The 23,839-nt window shown below is 52.0% G+C and overlaps 9 protein-coding genes across 9 annotated transcripts; 4 read left to right on the top strand and 5 right to left on the bottom strand.

Moving 5' to 3' along the window:
- Window positions 1-3,409: 3,409 nt before the first annotated feature.
- On the bottom strand, window positions 3,410-4,811 carry NUU61_009054 (uncharacterized protein; the record flags this gene model as incomplete). Its single annotated transcript, XM_056659579.1, has 2 exons — window positions 3,410-4,694; window positions 4,744-4,811. 2 exons carry the CDS (start codon window positions 4,809-4,811, stop codon window positions 3,410-3,412), a joined length of 1,353 nt encoding a protein of 450 aa, XP_056507872.1.
- A 3,427-nt stretch (window positions 4,812-8,238) lies between these two features.
- NUU61_009053 (VHS domain protein) lies at window positions 8,239-10,601 on the bottom strand (the record flags this gene model as incomplete). The annotated part of the gene is made up of 8 exons (XM_056659578.1): window positions 8,239-8,439; window positions 8,501-9,075; window positions 9,132-9,513; window positions 9,573-9,845; window positions 9,899-10,192; window positions 10,249-10,324; window positions 10,382-10,469; window positions 10,535-10,601. 8 exons carry the CDS (start codon window positions 10,599-10,601, stop codon window positions 8,239-8,241), a joined length of 1,956 nt encoding a protein of 651 aa, XP_056507871.1.
- A 473-nt stretch (window positions 10,602-11,074) lies between these two features.
- Window positions 11,075-12,134, top strand: NUU61_009052 (uncharacterized protein; the record flags this gene model as incomplete). Its single annotated transcript, XM_056659577.1, has 3 exons — window positions 11,075-11,136; window positions 11,194-11,330; window positions 11,398-12,134. The coding sequence occupies 3 exons, from the start codon at window positions 11,075-11,077 to the stop codon at window positions 12,132-12,134; spliced, it is 936 nt and encodes a 311-aa protein (XP_056507870.1).
- Window positions 12,135-14,188: 2,054 nt separating this feature from the next.
- Window positions 14,189-15,451, top strand: NUU61_009051 (phosphatidate phosphatase App1 family protein; the record flags this gene model as incomplete). The annotated part of the gene is made up of 1 exon (XM_056659576.1): window positions 14,189-15,451. One exon carries the CDS (start codon window positions 14,189-14,191, stop codon window positions 15,449-15,451), a length of 1,263 nt encoding a protein of 420 aa, XP_056507869.1.
- A 404-nt stretch (window positions 15,452-15,855) lies between these two features.
- On the bottom strand, window positions 15,856-16,296 carry NUU61_009050 (uncharacterized protein; the record flags this gene model as incomplete). The annotated part of the gene is made up of 1 exon (XM_056659575.1): window positions 15,856-16,296. One exon carries the CDS (start codon window positions 16,294-16,296, stop codon window positions 15,856-15,858), a length of 441 nt encoding a protein of 146 aa, XP_056507868.1.
- Window positions 16,297-17,017: 721 nt separating this feature from the next.
- On the top strand, window positions 17,018-18,331 carry NUU61_009049 (uncharacterized protein; the record flags this gene model as incomplete). Its single annotated transcript, XM_056659574.1, has 1 exon — window positions 17,018-18,331. The coding sequence occupies one exon, from the start codon at window positions 17,018-17,020 to the stop codon at window positions 18,329-18,331; it is 1,314 nt and encodes a 437-aa protein (XP_056507867.1).
- A 690-nt stretch (window positions 18,332-19,021) lies between these two features.
- Window positions 19,022-20,293, bottom strand: NUU61_009048 (GOLPH3/VPS74 family protein; the record flags this gene model as incomplete). Its single annotated transcript, XM_056659573.1, has 4 exons — window positions 19,022-19,072; window positions 19,127-19,620; window positions 19,693-19,939; window positions 20,024-20,293. 4 exons carry the CDS (start codon window positions 20,291-20,293, stop codon window positions 19,022-19,024), a joined length of 1,062 nt encoding a protein of 353 aa, XP_056507866.1.
- A 912-nt stretch (window positions 20,294-21,205) lies between these two features.
- On the bottom strand, window positions 21,206-22,006 carry acpA (acyl carrier protein; the record flags this gene model as incomplete). Its single annotated transcript, XM_056659572.1, has 6 exons — window positions 21,206-21,213; window positions 21,272-21,310; window positions 21,377-21,425; window positions 21,497-21,577; window positions 21,683-21,700; window positions 21,782-22,006. The coding sequence occupies 6 exons, from the start codon at window positions 22,004-22,006 to the stop codon at window positions 21,206-21,208; spliced, it is 420 nt and encodes a 139-aa protein (XP_056507865.1).
- A 300-nt stretch (window positions 22,007-22,306) lies between these two features.
- NUU61_009046 (NuoI/complex I 23 kDa subunit family protein) lies at window positions 22,307-23,125 on the top strand (the record flags this gene model as incomplete). Its single annotated transcript, XM_056659571.1, has 3 exons — window positions 22,307-22,605; window positions 22,665-22,930; window positions 22,995-23,125. The coding sequence occupies 3 exons, from the start codon at window positions 22,307-22,309 to the stop codon at window positions 23,123-23,125; spliced, it is 696 nt and encodes a 231-aa protein (XP_056507864.1).
- Between the last annotated feature and the right edge of the window lie 714 nt (window positions 23,126-23,839).

Below are 23,839 nucleotides of genomic sequence, written 5' to 3'. Positions count from 1 at the left end.
TCTGCCATGGCAGGAGGTGTGTGTCCATTATATCCATTACATCCCGCTCATCTTACCTTGTGGTTTCTCTTGATAGCATTACAAACCAGTGAATGAATTGAATATGCCTTTGTGATCAAATTGTCTAAGTTCCCTCTATATTCCAGAGTATATACTGCTACTATTCCTCGCAAATGCTTTCTTGATATTCGCCACTGTGCTAGTATAAGGTGGGAGTCCACCAACCGGGCCTAAAAGCTACCCCCACAGCGCCGATCAGCGTTCAACCACAGATCCAAGTCTGGGCAGGTGTGCAGATAGTAGAGTGCGCGCCAAAGTTCCGCGAATGTAGCCAGCCTGTAAGAGCCATCTAAACCCCATGAGCATCCACTGGCGCGGTCGAAGCCGCTTGATCCACATCCCTTGGCTCACCCACTCACCCGCACTTCTTCATAGTTCTGCAAGATGCGCTGTGTGGGTCATCTGCACAGCAGGTGGAGACCCCCAGAGCCTCGCAAAATCCGTGTCGGCTTTTGGGGGAGCTGTGTGACTGGCCCATCACACTTTGTTCTAGGCGTGGACTGGTTGATCAGATGGTTTTTTTTTTCCTGGGCTTGTGACCAAACTTTCTGCTATTCTATGCGCTTGCGTAAGGTGTTGTGTGTGTGTTCGGCCTTACGAGGTGCTTCCTTCAGGTATAGGAAGGATGATTGAGTTCGTAGGATCGGGGAATTAGTGCTATTGTGGACTTTTCTTTCTGGGCCGTGTTTCTGGTGAAGGGTATCACTTGCCTCTTAGTACAGTAGACTTGAAAAGGTACTACTACTATAGTTGGACTAGTTGGATGAGAGAAGGAGTATATCCCAAAGATAGGTCGAGTATCTAGTGTATTCTTGGATATTTCAAATCATCCCACATACAAATATCTTCTTTCTTCGGAAGTTACACAATCCAGCCCTACGATTTGCAACCCAATCAAATGACTTCCTCCCTATTGTAGTATTGTATGTATTTTATTGTTCGATGGCGCTTGCCCTATCCTCACTTCCCCGGTATCTTCGTGGAGGACCGATCTAGGCAACCTGCGCCTCAAAGAGCCAGGGAACGATGCCGGAAAACCATCTCCGGGTGCAATCAGGGGTTCCATTGGTCGATCTGGTAGGTCTGCGTTCAAAGGTATATCGTCGATGTGGGGGCTCCCATCAGGCGGGTGACCTTTCGTGAAGGAGCTATTAAATTAGCTCTGGAGGGGGGGGGGTTAGTCTAGGCTAGCCTCTGAATTCTGCATCTAAGTGGGTACATTGCTGATCTTATTATATTGGAGAGGGTGTATACTTCTCTATAGAGTCACCGAGAGATCTATTTTATACGTGTGCGCTGATCCCTGTGGATATAGATCATCGCTAATATTTTAGTAATAACTGCATCTAGACCAAGCCTATCTTTCTCTATTATGTCTGTAGAAGGTCTAGGTAGGGTGGAAGTCTATACAGATCAGACCATTTGCAATTTTAATCGACAAAGTGGCAAGACCAAACCTAATTTAGTCCACAATTCCCACAAATTGCCGCGCCTACTCCCTAATGTGATATCCCCCTTTTTTCCTTTCTGCCTTTCTGACCGATATGATACTCATCACCGATCAGACCTGCTGTTGCAGCGAAGGCACCCTGATCTACGGGTTGCACGCCGGGGCCAACCACGGGTAAGGGAAAAAAGGAGGGGGTGACGGGGGAGAAGGGGAGAAGTCAACCATGGAACCAAGCCCCGTTCTGCCCTAGGCTACAGGGTAAGGTAGTGATAGAGCGATAGAGCGATAGATAGCCATAGGTAGAGGCTAGCAGGGAGATATCAGCCATAAGAAAAGGGACCCCAGCATATGGATAAAGTGGAGAAATAGATATTTGATGAGCCAATCAGCGCCGATCGGCTGCAACTTTAACCCCGCAATCGGGATCGCTGCAGGGCCCCTAGCACATACACAAAGAATATATAGTGGTTGCACGGACATAGGTGGAAGGTAGAAAAGTAAAGTTAGGTTATTAAAAGTTAGGTTAGGTTGACTTGAGTTAAGAGAGCTCAAGAGACCAGCGCCCGGGATTCGCTGATCGAGCCACTGTGCTGGGCCCGAGTTCTGTCATACTTGCCGGACTGGGTGATGATTTGCTCGTTTAGGCTCGAGAGAGCTTGAGCTTTGACAAGGCACGGGACATGCTATGTAGAAGTAGACACACTAGCAAGTAAGTACTCTCGTTTATTTCTTTATTTCTTGGTTTCAACACGAGGAAGAAAACTCAAATAGAATGAGGCCAAGAGTAACTATTTCTTCCCCCCTCTTTTCTCTCCCGCCAAGCGTGCAAAAGTACTCGTTCCATTCATACTGACTTGCTGTCTCTGGGCGCGCACGACATCTAGGACCCAGTCGGGTGATATGCCAATCACATTGGATAGCTTCCATGTACAGCCTCCCTACCCTTTACAAGATTTGGTAAAGAAGACGTGGATCTGAGAGCAGTGAGCTACGAATAATTACTATGCCTGAATAATAATATCTTTTTTTCTATCTATGTATTGCTCTGCAATCAAGGTAGATATCATGGCATAGCTATGAAAATTCTCAACTTGTATGAAATCACAGTGGAGTACGCCGAATGCAGTAACCCGCTTCTCTACTTCCACCTCCATTCATCCCTTCCTATAGGAGAGATACTCTTGTAGCTCCACTACCCTCTATCCTTCTACCTAGGGTGGGTGCTTCTGGGTCCGTGGAGCCTGGAGAAAGCTGCCAGCTGCCAGCTCTGCCGGGCGGGCACGGTCCGGGGAGGATTGAAGGTCTGGTTCTGTCTCTGTCTCTCTCTCTCTCTTTTTCTGGGCATCGGGGGGGATGGTTCTCCCCTATAGCAATAATCGCGCAGCTCTGTAGAGGGAGAGGTATTTCGCCGGATTGGGAAATGTGGACTCGAGGGAATGTAACGCTCGGGGAGAAGATCCTGAACTGAACCCTACGTGTTGAACCGTGAAAACAGATTTTTCTTTGATTTGATTTGATTTTGAAAGTTTCCAGTTGATGGGGTTTCATTCGTTGCTTCATGATGGAGACTGTACATTCAAGGTTCAAAGAAGTGAAGAGAAAATAGAAAGAAGTGAAGAGAAAAGAGAAAGAGAAAGGAAAAAGAGACAGCAACGTAGATCCACCAGCTCCCGAAATCAAACTCCTATCCTCCCAAGGTCGTCAAGACATTAACTAAATAGAAGAGAAGAAGAGAAAAGAGAAAGGAAATATAGTACACAGCAATGTCCAAAGCGACACGTAGCATATACAAACAAGCCACAGAAGCCAAAGGGGTGTCGATCATGGCAAATAGTCAATCCAAAGAGAAAATAAAAGGTTCATATAAATATACGACAAAGAAAAGAAAAAAAAAAAATATCAGCACGACACAGTCGTAAAGTCCTCGAGAGTAACAAGCTCATCGAAGCCAAAGGTCTCACGATCCCCAAAGGACGTGTTGCCCAGCCCCAGCGCAAACTGACTGAACTCGTTAAAGTCCGGGTCCAGATCCTCGTGCGACACCATGACCCCGTCGTCACCTTCTTCCTTGGAGACAGGCGCGGCCACCGGCATCGCATGCGCGGCCGTGGTCGGGGACAAGGGAGTGTTGGGGGTCGGGCAGAAGTCTGGGGTGGACTTGGTGCCGGCAGACAGGGCCTCGACCTTGGGTGAGGCCGGGCGGGAGGCGTGCGGCATCTGGGCCAGATGTGTGCCCTGCGTCAGGAGCTGCAAGTTGTTGTGGAACGGGTTGGTCGGTTGCGACTGGCCGCGCGAGTGGCCGTGGCTCGCCCGGTGACCCTGGCTGCGGCTGGGGCCCGACACCGAGGCGGAGACCGCTGACGGCTGCAGCGGCAGTTCGGGTGCCGAAGCCAGTCGGTCGCGGAATTGGCGCATGTGCATGGTTGTCGCCGTGTCCGCGGGCATCTGCGCTTGCTGCATCATCTGCTGCTGCCACAGGTGCACTGCGTGGGCGTCTGTGGGGGTCTGTCCGGGCGTCGGCACTTGCTGTGGCTGCTGCGGCTGCTGGTATGTAACCCACGATGGGGTGGACCAGGCTGGCGTGGGCTGGGCCACATAGGCGGGGACCTGGGTCGATGGGGTAGCGGCCGTGGTGGCGGATATGAGTGGTGCGGGCTGCTCGTACGCGCCATCCATGGCAGTCATGTACGACTGCGCATTGGGGTCATACGTTGTCGTAGGTGACAGCACGTAGCCATCGCTGGGGGCAACGGTACTAGGACTGGCCATCGACGCAGACTCCATGCTGCCCATAGCCGGCGGGAACGAGCTGCGAATATTCGACAAGTCGATAGTCATCTTTCGCGAGCCACCGTCCACTGAGGAACGCGGTGTCATGCTGGCGCGACGGCTGGCAATAGACGAGCCCGTCGAGTGCGAGCCATGCGCACGAGCCGCAAACGCCGCCAGTAGATGGCGGTGGAACTGCTCCTCGATCTGCATGTTTTGCGCCTGCAGCATGCGGATGCGCTTCTCTTGATACCGCTCGTCGACTTCCTCGTACATGGCCTCTTTCTCGACAATCTCCTTGGTGATGTGAAAAGCCTTGCCGGTGCGCTTCTTGTGCAGCATCGACGCCCGGTTGGCCGATTCCAGCCGCGCATCCAGGCTCCGGTCTTTGCGCCGCGAGGCAGCAATGAAGGCTCTGCGAGGGTCAGTTGTGTTCGATCCCTAATTCACATCACAACACATACCTCTCCTGGTTTTCCTCCCGAGACCTGGGGATAGGGGAGATATCCTGATCTAGATCTGGCGAGCCCATTTTGACAAGATAAAATACAGAATGGGGACAGAAAGTAGCTCAATATACTTCTCACATAAAGGAATGAGCAGGGGCGAGAAAGAGGCGAGGGGCAAGTTAAATACTCAGTTTCCAGGGAGAGGGGGGCAGCTGTCAGGCCCGTTGCCAAAGCTTGAGGGCGGATCCATGGAACTGCGATAGTTTGGCCGCGCAAAGTCTCGGTCGATGGAGCCATGGGTCTGCAGTGACTCCGCTCAACGGCGAGCCCGTTCGACGCCACGGATTTCCTTTTCTCTTTGCCTTTTTTTTTTTGTTCTTTCAGGGTAGATTATGGCGAGACATTCTCTCCATTCAGCACCGACCGTCCGGACCCGGAGACTTGTTCCGGGTCCTGCAGAATACCTGATATCTTGTGAGTAGAAATGGGTTATCAGCCCATTTCCCTCCATGTAGCCCCGTCAGAAGTTGGTAGTCTAGACCCGCGGTCACTTTCTGGTGGAGATGCTACTCCAGACCCCGATGTGATGCTACTGTGCCCAGTGTCGATCATCTGCCCGAAGCATTTCTGTCTTCCTAAGAGAAAAAAAAAAAAAAGAAAAAAATCTTCGTTCCCCCCGGACGTAGGGCTTTCCACGTGACTAACCGGATGAGGAAGGCGACAAGGGTGCCTCAGGATATTCCGCGAATCTCAGTTCAGCGAGAGTTGCTATTTTTTCAGAAGCAATACCATCTAGCGATGCACCTAGCAGGGTTCCTGCAGGGGCACTGCAGGAGGATCGTATCGCTGCAGGACCCGCGATCGGATCGCCATGTCGATCATCAGGGATCCGTTTGAGGCTCGGAAGACACTCGGTCGGAAAAGATCCAACTTGATAAGCCATATAATCATCAACCCACGTTCAACGATAATCATTGCACATCTTGCATACTCCTTTACGGGAGGCAGAAAACCCCGACCGAGGGATCACACTCGTGCACATTCCCATGGCAGTCTCGGACCGACGGAAAACAAACTCCGCGGCACCGCCACGAAATCGTGAACCGAGGCTGGGAAAGAGAGTGTGAATCACCCTATGGGGAATCCACGGAGGAATGGAGATGTACATCTGCGAAGGATTTACGTGGGGAGAGAGAGGATGGTTGAAACCAAGGTTGACTTGGCTCTCCGGCTTTCCCTCGCCCAGACTTATTTCACATTGATTCTAGGGCATCTCTCCAGCCTGGATTCAGCCTGGATCCTTGTGGCTGTCGCCACCAATGCCCGTGGGGGGTCTAGATGGCGCTGAAATCATTCACGGCTTCCATGTTATCTATCGCTCGCCGGCCGAGTCTGATCCGAAGTTCAACCTGTTCGCCACTGCGATACTCCCAGGGAGTAGTTGCCAGGGAGTGACCAGGGGGATTACCGGGGATATGGTAGCTCCCGTGTAGTCTTGGATGAATGTCTTTGTCGAGATGATTCTGTGTTCCTAGTATACAATCTGGGATTTCATACAATCTGTGTGCTTGAAAATATCAATAGCTAGACACCGAGTATACTGCAATGCAAGAGCAGGTAGATCTTCTCCACTACCGATCTGGATCTATGAGATCTAGGGAGTACAGGGGTATAGTGTATAGCTTCATCTTAGTTTTCTTACAACCTCACCATTCTCAAGAAACCCCCGCGAACATGCAAACTCAAAGATCGAAGGAACCTCCCGCCTAATTACCCAACGAGGCAGCTCCATCCAGTCCATCTCCGAGGAGATACTCAAGTCAAATGGCCCGGATAATCGTCGGAATTTCCGCCACTCCAAAATGATGACTAGAGATGAGTTCATACCCCACAAGTTATGCTAAGAGCCAAGTAATTGCATGAATCAGGGAGAAAGGGAAAGAAAAATTTGAAAAAAAAAAAGAAAAGAAAAGAAAAAACATTTGAAAAAAAAGTCTACACAGAAAACCAGTAGAGCATGATCAGCGTCGATCTCACCGATCTACAAAATCACCTTCTCGGAACGGAAAGAGTCCCTGTGGAGCTGGTGCCACGGTGACTGGAACCATTCTGTGCCCGCCGTCGTACTCTACTTTCTGTAAGATCTCGGGAGATCTCACATCCCCGGAGGGAGTGCACGCGCACCTCGTATTCCGCTCCACGTTGCTGCTCTGCGTAAGTCCCCCGTTTTTTTGCTGCTAAGTATATACGGATGTGGATGTGATCGGGCGAGGGGCGGAAAAAGTAAGTAGCCTTGGATATACGGGAAGTATGCTGTATCCTTCGAAGGGAGTACTGCATTTGTTGAAATAGATACGAGGTCTGGGTCAGTCAAATTTGCTCCGTGGGGTTGTGATGCATGATCTACAGTTTTGCTAGTATGCTTGCGGCTGAGGTATATCGGAAGACGACCATGAAGGGAGGCTAGCACTGGTAAATCAGGCCGAGGAATAGTAGAAATACCTATTTCTGATTTTTTGTGTCTCTATTCACCTTACTTGGTATTTGGTGTTTGTTTGAACCACACATGAAATGCCTTGATCCATAATCCATATATCGTTACAGATGGATACATCCTCACTTGATATGGAGATTGTGAAATTCCTCTCGCTTAAAATTACAATGCAACCGGCTGTATGCAGCAAGTTTTCTAGTTCTCGAAACTCTAAAGGCATGATATCGCCGGCATGTAGTCCTGGGCCGATACTCGCCTCGCCAACATCAGACACAGAGCACCGGGTCTTCAATGATCAGTGCTACAAGTGAGAGAAATATAGTTTTGGGTGGACGAGACAGGCTTGTAAGATGTAGGCCTTTTGCAAATCCCAGTTGTTGAGTCTTCTAAAGAAGGTATTATCGAAGACTCCGACAAGCGGATTGCCTGAGTGAACGTCTGGATTGAGTCATTTATATATTGCCAGGTGGTTTTGAGAAGAAACTTGAAAAGAGGAAAGCAAAAAAAAAGCAAAGTCCAGAACAGATATAGGGGATTTTAGACCCTACGTACCGGCAGGGATATCGATTTAGCAGCTACATGCAGTTCATAGATCACACTGCATCGATAATCTCTTCTTTTATCCCTTGAGTCTTGACTCTCTCAGGATCTGTCTTTGCCAAAATACCAGCAAGCGTCACCAACTAATGCGTTGAAATAACCCACTTCTCTGCTCCTCGTAGATGAATAGAGGCAATGCGAGTCAATGACATATTTATAAACAGTATGGCACAGACGCTAAATTCTTAATGGTAAAAAGAAAAACAAAGGGAGCCGACGATGGCGCTGAATGGAAGAAACAGGGCAAACGGGCCAGGGCCAAACAGCCCGACAACCAGAAGTCAAACGCTCTAACAGGAATAAAAAAAAAAACAGTGCTGGGATCCTCGGTAAACACCCGTAGGTGAACAAGTCAAGAGGAAAACCACATGTTTTGCCGGTACCAGCAACTAGCAAAGAAACAAAAGGCCAAGAGACTAGGAAATGCCCAACGATGGCACCATCCCCTGTTCCTCGCGGGCCTCGCCACCGATCTTGTAAGATACCTTGAACCGAAGCTTTACCGAGTTGCCTTTACCCGTGTCGATGCCGTCCAGGAGCATCTCCTGCTGCACGCCGTTCTGCTGCAGAGGAGCAATATCTCGGCCCGATTGCGGTCGAAGCTGCAGTGTGTAGGACTGCCACGGAATTAGTCTTCGATTGCACCAGGTGGGAAATAGACACTGCGGATGAGCTTACCTTTTCTACTGCAACCTGGAAATGCAGCTCTCCGATCGGCTGGTTGCTCGCGTTGGAGAAAACACCGGCGATGTGAATCTGGCGCGGTTGACCGGGCACCCGCCGGGCAATAAAATCAACACGCAGCTGCGAGTTCAACACCTGGATCTTGTTCGTGGTGGGGAGAGCGTTGCTGGGTGGCAGAGAGGACGCAAAGTTCCACTGGTCATCCTCAACAGCCGTGGCCTGTCCTGCAGGTATTGGCGCCGGGCTTGTCCCCCCGGCCAGATCAAGGAGAGCTGTTGAGGCGAGGGTGGATTGGCCCTGCGGTGCCGGGGGTTGGAAGGGACTGGCCGTGGCCCGCGGGCTAGCAGAAACCAACGACGCAAACGGGTCAGCAGCCGGTGGCGGAGTCGACGAAGACTGGGCCTGGGGTGATGCCCGGGCGGCAGGTGTGGGAGATTGAGAGGTAGGCCGCGATGAGTTCATGGAAGCCAGGATATCATAGTTGGGTTTGAATGCCGCCGGCGCCTGCGATGCGAGCTGTGTTGATGGAGCAGGGACCGACGGCCCTGACGACATTGGAGGGGCATTCACTTTATTAAAGTCAATAACAAAACTCCGGGAAGACAGTTGCTCGGTAAAAACGTACTGGAAGGGCCCAACGAGATCCCACCGCCAGGAACTGGACCCTGGTCATCCATTGACAGACCGAGCAGGTCATTTTCTAATGCGCTTCCACCCTGAGATGCCTCGGGTGCGTTGCCATTTGAACTGGGCTCCGGATCAAAATCAATCAGAGACAGCTCGTTGTTCGCATTCTTGGATACGCCAGTCGTGGTACCCAATGTGCCCTTGGGAATCCTCGAAGCCGCATCGAAATCGCCTTGTTTAACAAGCTTATACCGCTCAATCGTGCGATGTATGCTGTCGTTGATCTCTAACAACTTATTGACAGCCTCGGGGTCATCCGATTCCTCCTCGCACATCTTCTGGATCTTTGGGTGCGCGCTTTGCAGAGCATTTGCAAGGTCCTATGCAAGTCAAATTGTAAGAGCCAATCCCATAGAGAAAAATATTTCAAACCACCTACCTCGAAGACATCGCCCTCGGGAGGACCTCCCCCAGCCTGCTGGTTCTGCAGCATCTCTTCCAGAATCTTGGCTTTCTGTTGCACCTTGGCCACCTCCTCCGCTGCCTTCGCCCGGTAGTCAGTTTTGTGTCGATTGTCGAATCCCGCCATGACCTTCATGAGCCTGTTTGCTTCCTGAAGATCTGCCGGAGTACCTCTCCGGATCAGCTCTTGAAGCTTGGCGGACTGTGCTTCCTTCTCTTCCTCCTCCATCTCCTCGGCAGAGCGAAGATTCTAGACATGTTAGCTGCATTGCGAGACCATGGTGATTATTCCCATACACATACATCACTCGGGTTCAATACGGCGGCATCTTCGTGACGAACTTCGGGAAATGCATAGCCTTTGTAGAGCAGCAGCCGATGCATGTCCCGAATAAATCCCAGGTCCTCCTTATACCGCGATGTCTGGCAGATGGTCTGCCGCCATTCCTCGATCGACTCCAAAATGCGATGCTGGACCCTCGAGGCTCGCATGGGCGGCCGCTCAGGGAACCTCCGGACCAATTCATTCAGGAACTCCTTTGTGCTGATCTGGAGATGAAATGGGTACCCGCAGTTTTTGACGCAGATATCGAGCAGCTAATCGTGGTGGTGTTAGCCTCCCCCCGCACGCCAGCTGTCATTTCCCAACATACCGCCAACGCCAACAACGCGACATTCTGATTCCGGGAGTTGATGAAGTGGACAATTTCGAATGCCGATTCTCGGGGTCTGCGAGTGAGGTTATAAGCATGCGCGGGCCCAGCTGACATGGGCGTTCCGACTCACGCATTGCCTTTCTTCGAGTTGATCAAGTCCGCCACTTCAAGGTTGAGGGCCAGGTTGGGCTCGTAGTTCTGTGGGTCGCATGCATTTCCTGGACACAGTCAACTGTTAGGAGAAACATGACTTGACTTTGCACGAATGAAGGGGTGCGCTCACGAATTGCCCGCTGCAACGGTGACAGACCCGGCTCAACGTAGGCACTGAAGCGGTCCCTGGCCGCCATGCGTGCTGAGGCAGCCTCCAGGATGGCGAAGAAACAAAGAAAAAGAGAGAGCTAGTAGGTTGAATAGAGTAAATGAACGGACAAAGAAACTGGCTCCCGTTGCGAATCGAGAAACAATGCCCGCGTGGAGAAATGTAGATGGATCAGAGGGTTGAAGCGGGCGGAGATCCGCTTAGTTTGCACGTGTGGCGCTCGTCCTTTGACTTGGGCTTTTTTTCCCTTCCTTCTCTCCAACGCTGCTCTCTTTGATTGAGCTGGCCAATTTGACTTGCCTCGAAGATTCGATACTCTGCTACAATGGTCCGTCATAAAAAAGACAACTTTTCTCGGGGAGGCAAGAAATTCTCCAATCCCCCCGCCCGCGACCAGTGCCCCGCGATGGCGAAGAGGCCGCCTCCTCGCGCCCTCCTTACAGAGCCGCATGCTGGGATCTGGGCCACTGTGACCCTAAGCGCTGCTCTGGAAAGCGATTGATGAAGCTGGGTTTGATGCGCGAGCTTCATATCGGCCAGCGATTCCCCGGCGTGATCATCTCGTTTGTGCCGACATGAAATACGTGATCTTGTTGATATGCTGACTCCTTCGTGGGTAGTCCAAACGCCAAACATGTTGTATCGCCAGCGGATCGAGAGCTTTTGGAACAAAACGGTGCTGCGGTGGTGGAATGCTCCTGGGTGCGAGTCAAGGAGGTGCCCTGGTCACGAATTGGCGGTAAATGCGAAAGACTCTGTGTGTGATATCTGCCGCGAGGAATGTTGCTGGAAAGACGCATTGGTCGCTGACTCTTTCCTCATAGTGCCCTATCTAATTGCCGCAAATACGGTCAACTACGGAAAGCCATGGCGGTTGAATTGTGTCGAAGCGCTCGCCGCCTGTTTCTATATTTGCGGCCACGAAGAATGGGCCAAGGATGTTCTGAAGAATTTCCGATACGGAGAAGCTTTCTTGGATATCAACTCACAACTGCTGAAGCGCTACGCCGCTTGCCAGACGGAAGAAGAAGTGAAGAAGACTGAGGAGGAATGGCTCTCCCAAATCGAGCGAGAGTACGAGGAAAGCCGCGCCGAAGGAGCAGATGACATGTGGACTGTTGGAAATACCAACCGGAAGCCGGCGAACGAGGATTCAGAGGACGATGATGAAGACGACAGCGAAGACGAAGACAGCAAGGAGGGCAGTGAAGAGGAGGAAGACGACGCAGATAAAGACCCGTTTGCGGTATCGGATGATTCCGAGGAAGAGGCGCAAATGGCGGAGATTCGACAGAAGATTCTCAACTCGAAATCCTTTCAAAATCCATCTGCTTCAGATAAGCAGCAGCCAGAGAAGATTACTCGGCCCGAGCCGGTCTATGTCGATTCAGATGCCGAGTCTGGGTCGGCTGGAAGCGAGGATGAGGCCTTTGATAATATCATCAATGCGACTACAGTGACGGATCGTACTGGAATTAAAGCGATCCAACAGCGCAGAGGTAAAGAGACCGTCAGTGCTTCGTTTTCCCGAACCGAGATTTCTGCGCCGAAGAGATGGTGAAGACAGTCTGTTCCCAGTGGCAATCTGCTGTCCCTGGACAATAATTGAAGTTGCTGCGAACCTCGCTTTTTTTTTGGTTCTATTGCCTGATGGATAAGACCAGGCTAGAGTCCTGGCTCCATCCAGTACGTCTACGTCAGTGTCGACAACACTGTGCTTAGGTGAGGTTTTGCAATTTGGGCTTATGCCGCTCGATTTGTCCAACATGTCGCGTCATGGAGACAAAGTCCATCTTCTCTCCGAGCATAACACTGTCTACGACAGTCTCCAAGTAGCAGCGACGAAGGCGAACCTATATTTGGGCGCTTGATCACTTAATCAAGGCTTGGGCTCTATACCTGTTCGCAATCCACTTCGCCATCGTGCGTTGCATTCTCACGGCTATTTCAAAATTTGAACGAAATCAAAGTGTTACGATAGATGCCAGCCTCGCAATCTCAAACATTTGACAATGATTAATGTGTTGCATGGATACAAAAACTGCGTCTCCCCTTCATGTCCTTCCAAATTGTTTATGCTGCGGCATTCGCCGATACTGCCCTCGAAAGTCGATGCTATGATGCCGATGACACCGTGGACAATCAACGTCACCGTGTTTCGGCCACGAATGGGTCAAAGAGTGTGCGGAAGAATGGCCGATGAAAGGGTTGGCTTGGGCGTAGCTGGGAAGAATGGCTGCGCGGCTGGGTCGTGACTTGCAAGCAGGAGGGAGGGAGGGTCTGAATGGAAAGAGATGGTCCGAGATCGGTGATATTGTTGACGGCATCTGATCTGACGTAGATGGAGGATTCGTAGATGGAGGATTCGTTTTTTTTTTTTTTTTTTTTGGCTTGTGAGGTTCGAGTGGTGGGTGAGATGTAGATAGAAATCCACTTCACATGAAGCAATATATAGTCTGACGCCAAATTGGATTAATCAAGCTCTGCACGAGGCAATGCACACAATCTACTTAAATAACTCGGTCAGGAAGGGATATGCCCTTGGCTGCCCCTCTGAACTGCAATCCAAAAAGAGCCCTGGATATCTTGCTGCAAGGTGGCCCACTGTGCTGATGCAAGGCACAACCCTATATCGAACCCCGTACATGCTGTTCCAAGGCACTGCTCTACCTATATTCTGTGAGCCTGTCAAAATACATCTACTTCTTCTTACAAGGACGTTCAGTAATGGTATCCCAAGTGACCCGACACTCTTGCAGTCTATTTGCTGGAATAGAGCCGCTGATCTTCACGGAACAGTTGATCAGAGCTACGAGACCACGAGGAAATGCAAGTAGCTTGTGCAAATACTCTACTATATCGCTACGTGGTCAGTAGCGGCGCGTTGTGGATGTCTATTGCTTGTCAGGAAGTATATAACGGCACCGTCCAACCCATCACCTGCAACGCTCACCCGTCCACAAACTTGGGCACGACGAGACTTATTCTGCACCTCTACTTCCAGCAGACTTCTATCTGCAAGCTGAAGAGAAAACACACTGCAAGACTACACCCAACCGACCAGGCATTCCTCCGCTCAGCCCTACTTGCCAAGCCCCGCAAACCGATGGCCGGTTCGCCTGACTTGTGCGACTGATGCGTCGCTGTCACCAGAACAGCTACTTTCCTCTAGAACCCGAGACCAGAGAAATCTTTTTCATACAAATCAAAGGTCTCCTGGTGAATGGACGGACAATCCTTGGCTGTTGAAATAAAAGGATCAGGCGGGATGGAGAGGCTCCTCAAGGAGGTTTGGAGGGACACCCGAGGCACTAAACCCAGCAGATCGCCAGCTAACGGGGCTAGCTATATGATCAGCGTCATGTCTTCCCCTGATCGTGCCCTTCTGACGCTCCGCCCCTCGTGTCCGCTCTCTGACATGTGGATTCGGCTTGTCGGGGAATTTCTCGATTTCGGTCCTTGCCAGTACTGTTCCTGGTCGCAAACCGCGTGCTCAAGTTTAAATAAACAGACGCGAACCCGCCCGGGGAGGTTGTTCGACTTTCGACGTTCGTCGGTAGTGCGACGAGCTCATTAAAAAAATAGAATCCCACGAGGCTGGCATCTCATTCCATCATGGCGCGCGACCATGCGGCCGAAGCTCCGGCCCCCGACGTCAAACAAGACCCCAAGGAAGCGGCTGAGCCCACGACGCCGCATCCCGAAACACCCGAGAAGCGGAGTTCGTCGTTTATGAATTTCTTTGCGTCCATTCTGGGCTCCAAGAACCCGCTCGCCCAGCCTGCAGATCCAGACACTCATACCGTTTGGCTGCTGGATAATACGGCCTACCAGCCCGTCGCAGCAGACGGAGCGTCATCACCGACTGCGACCGCGGAGCAGCCGTCATGGCGGGCCGAAGTGGTCGCATGCATCTTTGAGCGGGAGGGCCGGAAAGATATCGGCAAGCTGGTCGCAACGATCGCAGACCACATCGGACTGGACGGCGAGCTGGGCGCCGATGAAGACTCGCGGCAGCACATCAAGCAGCGCGTGCAGCCGTTCTTAGACCAAGTGGCGCCGTCGCGGACGCTGACGCTGGAGATTGCAGTCGACGAACCGGCGCAGGTGCACGCGCTGGGCCCCTCCGACCGTAACGGCATCGTCAGCCAGGATGTCGATCTGGGCGCGGTGGATGTGGACGATGGCGGCGTGGTGCGGCCACAGCTACAAGGATTCGGCCCAGATCCCGCTTCGATGAATACGACGTTCGCGGCGCCCGAGGGCTGGCTGGTGATCTCGGACATTGACGACACGATCAAGTACACACAGACGCGCGAGCCGACGGGGATCCTGCGCTCAACGTTCGCCGACGAGCCCGAGCCTATCACGGGCATGCCGCAATTCTACGAGCATATCGAGGCCGAGCTGGTTCCTGCGTGGTTCTATCTTTCTGCCTCCCCATACAACCTCTACCCGTTCCTGCACCGCTTCCTGCGCGAGCAATATCCGCCCGGCACGCTCGTGCTCCGCGACTACGCGTGGATGGACGTGAGCGGGCTCATCCGATCCTTCACCGAGAAGACGCACGAGTACAAGGTCGACCGCATGGAGAAGATCCGGCGCTGGTTCCCGCGCCGCCGTGTGCTCTGCATCGGCGACTCCACCCAAGAAGACCCCGAGGCCTACGCCGACATGTACCGCCGCTACCCGAACTGGATCCATGCCATTATTATCCGCAAGGTGACCGATGTCGCCCATATGGAGGAGCGTAATCGACCTGAGCGGTTTGAGCAGGCCTTCCAGGATGTGCCGGCCCATGTATGGACTATCTTTGAGGATACTAGGGAGCTGCATGATTTTGTTGATGGGCTGGGTATGGAGGATCAGGCGCTGTAGAGATGATACCGATTTTGTTTTTGGATATAGCGTGTATATGCTTTGCTTCATACTTTAGGCCGTACATAGTTTGCCATGTTTTCCGCTAGCTGTTTAATCCTATTTGTACAAAGCTTGGAGACGAGAGAATAGATAGGCTTCACATCTACCTTAGTCAAAGCCTGCAAGACATGATACTGTACAAACCGCTAGCTCTCACCTAGCTCAGACGACTTTAGGTGTAGTAGAGAGTGAAAATCGGATATGCCCAAGTGGCACTTGTACTATGTCTTATTGTAAGATATCCATGCTCAAGATCGACGCATATGACTTTTATGTCCAAGTAGACCAACGACCTTATTTCCCAAACTTGACATCCAAACTACAAACCCCCGGTCCACACACACAACTGATACAACCCCCAACTAATTCAAACTCGTCCAACTATCCCCCGCAGCAACCCGAACATCCCTCGCTGCCCTCCCAACCATCCCCTTCCAAAACCGACAAGACCCATCCGGCACCAGATCATTGACCTCAAGCGCAAGCAACGCATCAAACACCCAATCCTGACACCTCTTCCTACCATCTCTCGGTGCCGGCTCCGCACTGATAACTTCGATCGCCTCGTGGCGCTGCCGCGCATCCAGACTCGCAAGCTTGACTTTGCCGACAGCCTGCATCGAGGGTATCGTGGACCCGACTCGCACCTCGAAGTCGTACCACAATCTGTCGAGGTCGATCAGGTGGACGTGCAATAGGTCGCCGAATGGTTGTGGTGGCTGGTGGATCACGAAGCCCCAATGCGAGCGGTGGTTGGGGTCTTCGCCTGCTCCGGAGATCTCGATTGCTAGTTCGTATGTCATTTTTTTTTTCTGTGCTTGGTGTTTATTAGTCTGGTTTGCTTTTTTGGGATTTTGGTATCATGGGTAGAGACACCTGCATCTCGATATATTGATTTATCAGTGACTATTTACGGATGGCATTTGGTCGACAAATTGTGGGGGGGGAAGGAATCAGATGGGGGAGGGGGCTCGCTGCTTGGCCTATAAGCAGGGTCTGTCGCGATTCTATGATTCTACACAGGCCTTACTTGATATTCGGCATTATAGGTGCTTATCTATGTCAAGGTGCCACTTAATTCAGTGATACGTATTGCATTCAGAAGTATGGATGCCGCTATTTGCTTCTGTACATCGAGTTCTGTAGACTCGAGCACAACCAACAAAATTGATAGTTGATATGTCAAAGTAACCTGTATTGGAAAAGTATTCCTTCGTAGCCCTTCCCAGGTACCCAAGTTACATCCATGGATCCATCCATGAATGTTGTGGCGACTAGCTAACTGTCATACGTCAGGATTAGGAAACCGACGATCTATACAGCAGATGGCGAAACCCAAGGCTCTAACCAACATAAGCCCTAGGGATCTTCATCAGGGCCAGTTCAGAACTGAATGAGCCAGAATCTGTGGCTATTCTTCCATCTGCTGATTGACACTAGCTTATATCTCAACAAGGAATATCATCATATCACCTTCTCCTCCCAGGCTACTCAAAACAAGAGGCCATCCATATACCCCTCACAATGAAGCCCGCCAAACCCGCCTCAGCAACAATGAACGAACAAACCTTCGTGCCCGCCTCAATGCGAGCCCTGTACTACTCGCTCATGCCAACAAGCGACCCAGCCCTCACAGGGGCAGGAGCGATCCCAGACGGGCCCAGCACCACCACCACCATCTCCACAGAAACAGACACAGGACTCGGCAAAGGGCTAGTCCTCGACATGACATTCCCAACCCCCCAACCCTCGGGCCACCAGTACCTGCTGAAGAACCAAGCCGCGGCCTTTTGCCACGACGAGCTCCGGCTCTCGGCGACGCTGAACCCTGCCAAAACCACGCCCCAGGTGCCGCTGCACAGCCTGTGCGGCACGGTCATCAGCACGCCGGCTGAGGATCATGCGCGCGAGTCTGGTCCGCGGTTCAAGATCGGGGATGTGGTGTTTGGCTTGGTGAGTTACACGCGCGACGGTGGGGCAGCCGACTACACATTGGCGACAGAGGAGGAGATTGCACTTAAGCCGGCGAACATCACTGCCGCGGAGGCGGCAGCGCTGGCTCTGCCAGCGCTGACAGCGTGGCAGGCGCTGTTTCGATATGCAGGGCTTGACCCGGATGCACCGGGGAATGGGAACGGACATGCGCAGAATGGGCATAAGAACGGCAATGGCAATGGCAATGGAAATGGTCATAGCAACGGCAACGGCTGGCGCCACAAGAAACTGCCCCCGCTGCGCGTGCTCATCACGAACGCGCGCGACAGCGAAGTCGGCCGCATTGCCGTGCAGTTGCTGCGCGCCAACAAGCTCTTCCCGGCCTCGGTGCGACCCTGGCTCTGCGTCAGCTGCACAGCCGCCGAAGAGGCAATCGTGCGCCGCGACTGGGACGTCGACGAGGTGCTCGTGATCCCGCATCTTCCGACGCAGCCCGAATGCGATCTGGGGTCGATGTTCCGTGACCGCCGCTGGGGCCCTGTCGACATGGTTCTGGACTGCGCCGGCGGAGAAGTCTTCCGCCAAGCGCATGCCGCCTCCGTTGTCAAGGACTATGGCGCCGTGCTGACGGCTGTGGATGCGCGTCCCGCGCAGGAGCCGACTGCTGCTGCGGAGCAGGATCCTTCGACTCAGCGTAAGCGCGGGCTTCGTAGCCGCTTTGTGCCTGTTAATCCTGATGGAGCAGCTCTTGCGCGGATTGGTGGCTTGGTGGAGGAGCATATGGTTCGGGGCCGCGAGGAGACGGTCGTGGATTTGGTTGATGCGGCTGGTCTGCTTATGGCTGGAGCGGCGGGCACCGCTGGGGGTCGACGGGGTGGGATGATGGTGGTTCGTGTCAATTGATTAATTAGCCGTAGGTGGCAGCGTTCAGGTCTTTGTCTCCGATCTAATTGTATGTTATTTTTATACTGTTGTCCGAAAGTCCAAGGTAGACTGAATATGGTGGTGAGAAACAAGGATAGATGATTTCAGCTGCTGCCTTTGCACTTGGAAGAGACTCACCAAGTCATCAAGTGGAAAAAGTCAGTTAAATCCTGTTGTATCTCGCTGCTGGAGCAGGCTATCTCACGTCCGAGGTCGATCTATGGCGATAAGCATTCATGGATATCAGCAACTACAAACGAACGGCCTCAAGACACTTGTTTATGCCAGCCTGACATCTTTCTCATTGCCTATTCGCTGAAGCCAAGCAGATCGGGCAAAGATAAAACATGAAAAGAAACAAAAATACAAAAAAGCCCAGCAATTGGACAAGTAGATCAAAGGCAAATAATCCATACAAGAATGAATTTTGATCCGATGGTTCCATATAAGAGAAAAGAGAAAAGAAGAGAAGAGACGCTCTGCCCAATTTCCAACCCATATGAGAAACTACATGAGCGAATAGAAAAGAGAACCTGGACCCTGAGTGTAGAGTAGCGAGACCATGACCACACCATCAGGACAGGGAGAGAAAGGAAGAAGGGTTGAGAGAGGGAGGGAGAAACTCAAAAAAAAAGACAACTGTATTAGGATCAAAACGAGGACATCCAGTTAAAGTAGGGAATCAAGTCTGGTGAAGACGCTCAAGCATGCGGCAACAACCTGTAGGATCGAGATTAGCATCTTAAGGAGTTTATGGGCTCCATCACAACATACCTCCAACTGAAGCTCTTTATCCTTGCCCCGATTGACTTCCTCATTGATAGCTTGGGCCAGGTTCGCTCCAATGGCCTGCGAACCGCCAGCCCTCCGAGCAAATGGCCATTGCGAGTATTCGGCCAGCAGCTCGTCCACCTGGGCAAATGATCTCTCGCGCGACTCGTGGCTCATCGTGACCAAGGCGTTCTCCAGCACGTTAGCCGCATAGGCGGCGCAAACCATGGTCACCGTTCGCAGGTATCGGAATTCAGCATCCTCGGGGAGCCACGTACTGGGGGGAATGAGCACTGTGCGGTTGCTGCAAATGTTGCGCACGCGTCGGTGGATGTCATCCTTGGCGCCGCCGTCGGCCACAGGATGGGTGGCCATGTCGAAAAGGAGGAAGTTTCGTTTTTCGGTTCGCAGAATTCCCTTATCCACAAGTCCCTTGGCCAGTCGCTCGCGCACTTGTTTCAATTGATAGCCGATCTTCATCAGGTTCCACGTCTCGCCTGTTGGGGGAACACAATAACCAGTCAGTTAAAATTCAAGGCGCATCGATCAAATCGTCGGGTCAACCATACCACTCATCAAATCGATCCACGAGTTGACGCTCATCCTCTCACTCGACTTCATCATCTTGAGCGCCTCGTCCAGCAAGACCTCTCCCGTCAATGTATCGTCGATGACTTCGATCAAGCGGTCGGCGAGAGGAAAGCGCCGCCGCGACGAATCCTTCTGCATGGTGATCCGGCCACGGAGCGCGAGCTCAATGACAATGCAACCTCGCAGGGCGTATGAGATGTTCTCGTTCCAGAAAGACAGATAACCCTGTGTTGTAAATCAGCGATTGCGATCACAGACGAAGCGGATGTTGGCTCCTCTAGGAGAGGGGGTCACAAAAAAAATACTCACCTGCTTATCCTTCAGTCCCAACAAGAGCACTTCCTCCATCAGAGTCAATTTGGGTTGCTTGCTGCGTTCTTCGGTTTCGCTGATGTCGCGAGGGTCGAACGCGATCTTATGGCCATTCTCGGTGCTGGTGAACGAGGTCTCGGGCCCGCGGTTATCCATTGCAGACCCGTTTCTGGAGACGGGCGAGGAGACTCGGCTGTCATCTTGCTCGTCGGCGCCTCCGACTCGACCACCACCTCTGCGGCGAGTCAAGCCCCCGGCTGAGGCCATGAGGATAAAAGGTTCGAGTTGGGCGGGGAGGGAGGAATGAGATAAGGCGTCGACCGAAAGCCGGGTATAGGGTGAAACGAGAAATTCTTTTCTCGCTCAGAGTCGATCTGCGTGCCGGGTCGCAGGGAGCATCGATTGATAAAAGGAGGATGAGGATCAGAGGTAGCGTGCAAGGCGGAAAGGCGGCTGCTAATGTGGGACTCTTGTGTCGGTGTCAGGGGAACCAAGGCACCGAGTCGGTTGACGGGCCGAAACAACGTAAAAAAAAATGAACGAGCAAGTTGTCCAATCGCCCAAGGACCCCTCTGCGCCAGATGAAGAGAAGAGAGAGAGAAAGTGGAAGGATTTCGGGAGGGAAGTTGGGGTCCAAGTTCGGTGATGTGGCTCTTCGCAGCGCCCGATAACATCCATGGGTCTTCCACGGTTCCTTGTTCATACAACTCCAACCCCGTGAAATGTAATATTGGCTCTGTGGTCCAAGAGCTGTCTGCTGCTTTCTTTGTTTTGTTCGTCTTTTACTTGGGTATGTTACATTCATGCGCCATGGGCAAAACACAAGTTCCTCGACTCGGATACTCAGTTCGCTCGAGTCAATCTATGAAACAAGAATTACTGAAAAGCAGTAAATCAATGGAAAAGGTGTCGAGGTATCCCGTCAAGCACATGCAGTAGCCGGCTCTAGGTAGTAAACTGCCCATTACATGAGATGAGACGAGCCGCAATCAGATTCTGTTTCGAAGCTGCATTCAAGATGATATACACGATATAGAAGGATGAAAGAAAAACCACTGGCATGGATTTCAGCATACAGAGTTGCATCTTCAGCGAGATGCACTGCGAGCCACTCCCGCAACATCCCCGATTCTTTTTCTATCCCTCCAATATCCGGTTCCCGAGATTCCAATTAGAGACTTAGTGGGCTGCGCAATGAGTCAGTACATGAACGGAAATAAAATTCGGGTTGCAAGATAAACATACCATCGGGCTGAGCCTGGATGTACTCGACGGCCTTCTCCACTGTTCACGCAAAAAAAGTCATCAGCTACCGCCAACACATTCATGTTCATGCAAGGCCAGACTTACCACTGTGGATCTGGTCGGCCTCTTTGTCGGGGATCTCAATGCTGAACTCCTGTTCGCCATTGTAGTTAGATATCTGCGACAAATCATGCTTTTCCGAGGGAATCCGCTCTTCGCTCATACCTCCTCAATGGCCATCACCACTTCGACGGTGTCCAAACTGTCGAGCCCCAGGTCGTTCGAGAAGTGCGAAGTACCGTTGATCTGATGGTCAGATGTTTAGCGAATGAAACTTATCAACCCCCTGTCCTAGCTCGGAGCTTTCGCAGCAGCTCCACCAAGACATCTCGCGTGTGCAACAACACTAACCTTGCTGGCATCGGAAACCTAAATGTCAATGAGTTAGTATGTTCTCCGGCGGCGATATCCGAGAAAAGACAAGAATCCACAGATCCCAGGGTAACGCACCTTGTCGAAGTTCTTCAGCAGGTTGACTATGCGGCCCTCAACCTCGTTCTTGGAGAGACCGGCCGGGGCGGAGTAGAGACGGACAGCCTGAGAGACGAAACAGGGAGGGAATTGAGAGGCACGAGCCGCGATGGGGGAGCTGCGGATGTGGAAGGGAGCCGGGGTCCGGACGGCGGCACGCGGCACCGAGGCCCTCAAGGAGCGCACAATGGCGGAACGGAACATGGTGAATAGAGCGATAGAGAAAGCGCAAAGGCCTAGAAAGAAACAGACAAAAGGACCGAGATCGGGGTGGGGGAAAAAGACGAGGACGTTGATGAGGTGGACGGGGAGAGAGAAAGGCGAGTTGAGCGGAAGTGATCTAAGCAAAATCCTGCCGCCAATCAGCGCCCGGCAGAAAGGAATGACCTAAGCCCAAACCTGCACTCAACTCTGTCGACTTCTTCCCCTGCCTTTTTGCTCAATTGCCTCCTCCAATTCCCTTCCCTTCATCCCCAATCTCTCTCCTCTCCTCTTCCTCCCACCATGGCCTCTCGATCGGTCGCGAGGGTCGTCACCCGACGAACGCCTTTCGTTCCCCTGGGCTCGACCGCAAACTTCTCTTCTTCGGCGTCCCGCGCAGCCACCCCAGCGGGCCCCCCCTCAGCCCGGCTTCCGTCTCCCCCCGCCCAAGCGATGGGACCAGGGTGCCGAGTCCGCGCTGGACAAGGCCAGCAAATACTTCCTCATGTCCGAGATCTTCCGTGGCATGTACGTGGTGCTGGAGCAGTTTTTCAGACCACCGTAAGTTCCTCGCCAGCGCCAATGGAGATGGGATGGAGCTCGTTCTCCCTGCATTCTTTGGGAGCAACCTGGACTAACGACATTACTTTGACTTGGTCAGATACACTATCTTCTACCCGTTCGAGAAGGGTCCCATCTCTCCCCGTTTCCGCGGTGAGCACGCCCTGCGCCGCTATCCGACCGGCGAAGAGCGCTGCATCGCCTGCAAGCTCTGCGAGGCTATCTGCCCGGCCCAGGCGATCACCATTGAGGCGGAGGAGCGTGTGGACGGAAGCCGCCGGACGACCCGTTACGACATCGACATGACCAAGTGCATCTACTGTGGCTACTGCCAGGAGAGTTGCCCCGTGGACGCTATTGTTGAGAGTGAGTGCATTTCTATCATATTGCTGCTTTAAATTTAGGCTAATTTGATTTTCTCTTCTTTCAGCTTCCAACGCCGAGTACGCCACCGAGACCCGTGAAGAACTGTTGTACAACAAGGAGAAGCTGCTCGCCAACGGCGACAAGTGGGAGCCGGAAATTGCGGCCGCTGCTCGTGCGGATGCTCCCTACCGATAATCGCCTTCAGATTTGATCGAGGCTCTTCATTTTACAGATGAAAACCTCGACATGCGACTGGAAACTGCTCACCGGTGAAGCAGCCTAATCGCAATCCCCCATTTCAAGATGCAGCCAAAAAGGCATGATCAAAAACAAGAAAGGGTTACCTTGTTCCTTTTTTCTTTTTCTTTTATACTCCATCCCCCAATCACATCTTTGTACATAACATGCCCTCGACCTTGTGTTCTCATCCTGTACTAGTCGATTCCAAAAGGAGGGCTGGTCCGCTGGAAACCGGGCTCCTTTGTTTTTTTTTTTTTTTTTATTTTACATTTCCTTTGTTTTTGGATCTCAGCAGGTCGTTTTTGTCTTGTGTTGTTCATCTCGAATCAAAAAGACTTCGGATTTCATTCACCTCATCCGTCATATATATCTCATGCATCTCATTCTAGACTATCATATTGGATACCTTGAGGTAAAAAGGCCGTGCAATATCTGCAGAATTTGACCTACATTCTACTTCACTAGTCGAGTCCGCCAGACTCAGTCAAAGGATATTTGTATTCACAGAGAAACCCAAATCGCTACCGATGCTGACATGCAAAGACATCAAAAAAAGGAAAAGAAACAAATCATACCGCCCCCCGAGAAGGCAGTGTTTCAACACCAGGCACCCTGTTCTCCAGACGGATATTTCCCAGTTCAACATCTCAAATCACTTTTTTGGTGGAA

Source organism: Penicillium alfredii, assembly GCF_028826965.1.
Source record: "Penicillium alfredii strain IBT 34128 chromosome Unknown utg000011l_segment0_segment0, whole genome shotgun sequence".
Lineage (NCBI taxonomy): Eukaryota > Fungi > Ascomycota > Eurotiomycetes > Eurotiales > Aspergillaceae > Penicillium > Penicillium alfredii.
Note: the sequence above shows the minus strand (reverse complement) of the source record. Positions and strands in the feature narration are given on the sequence as shown.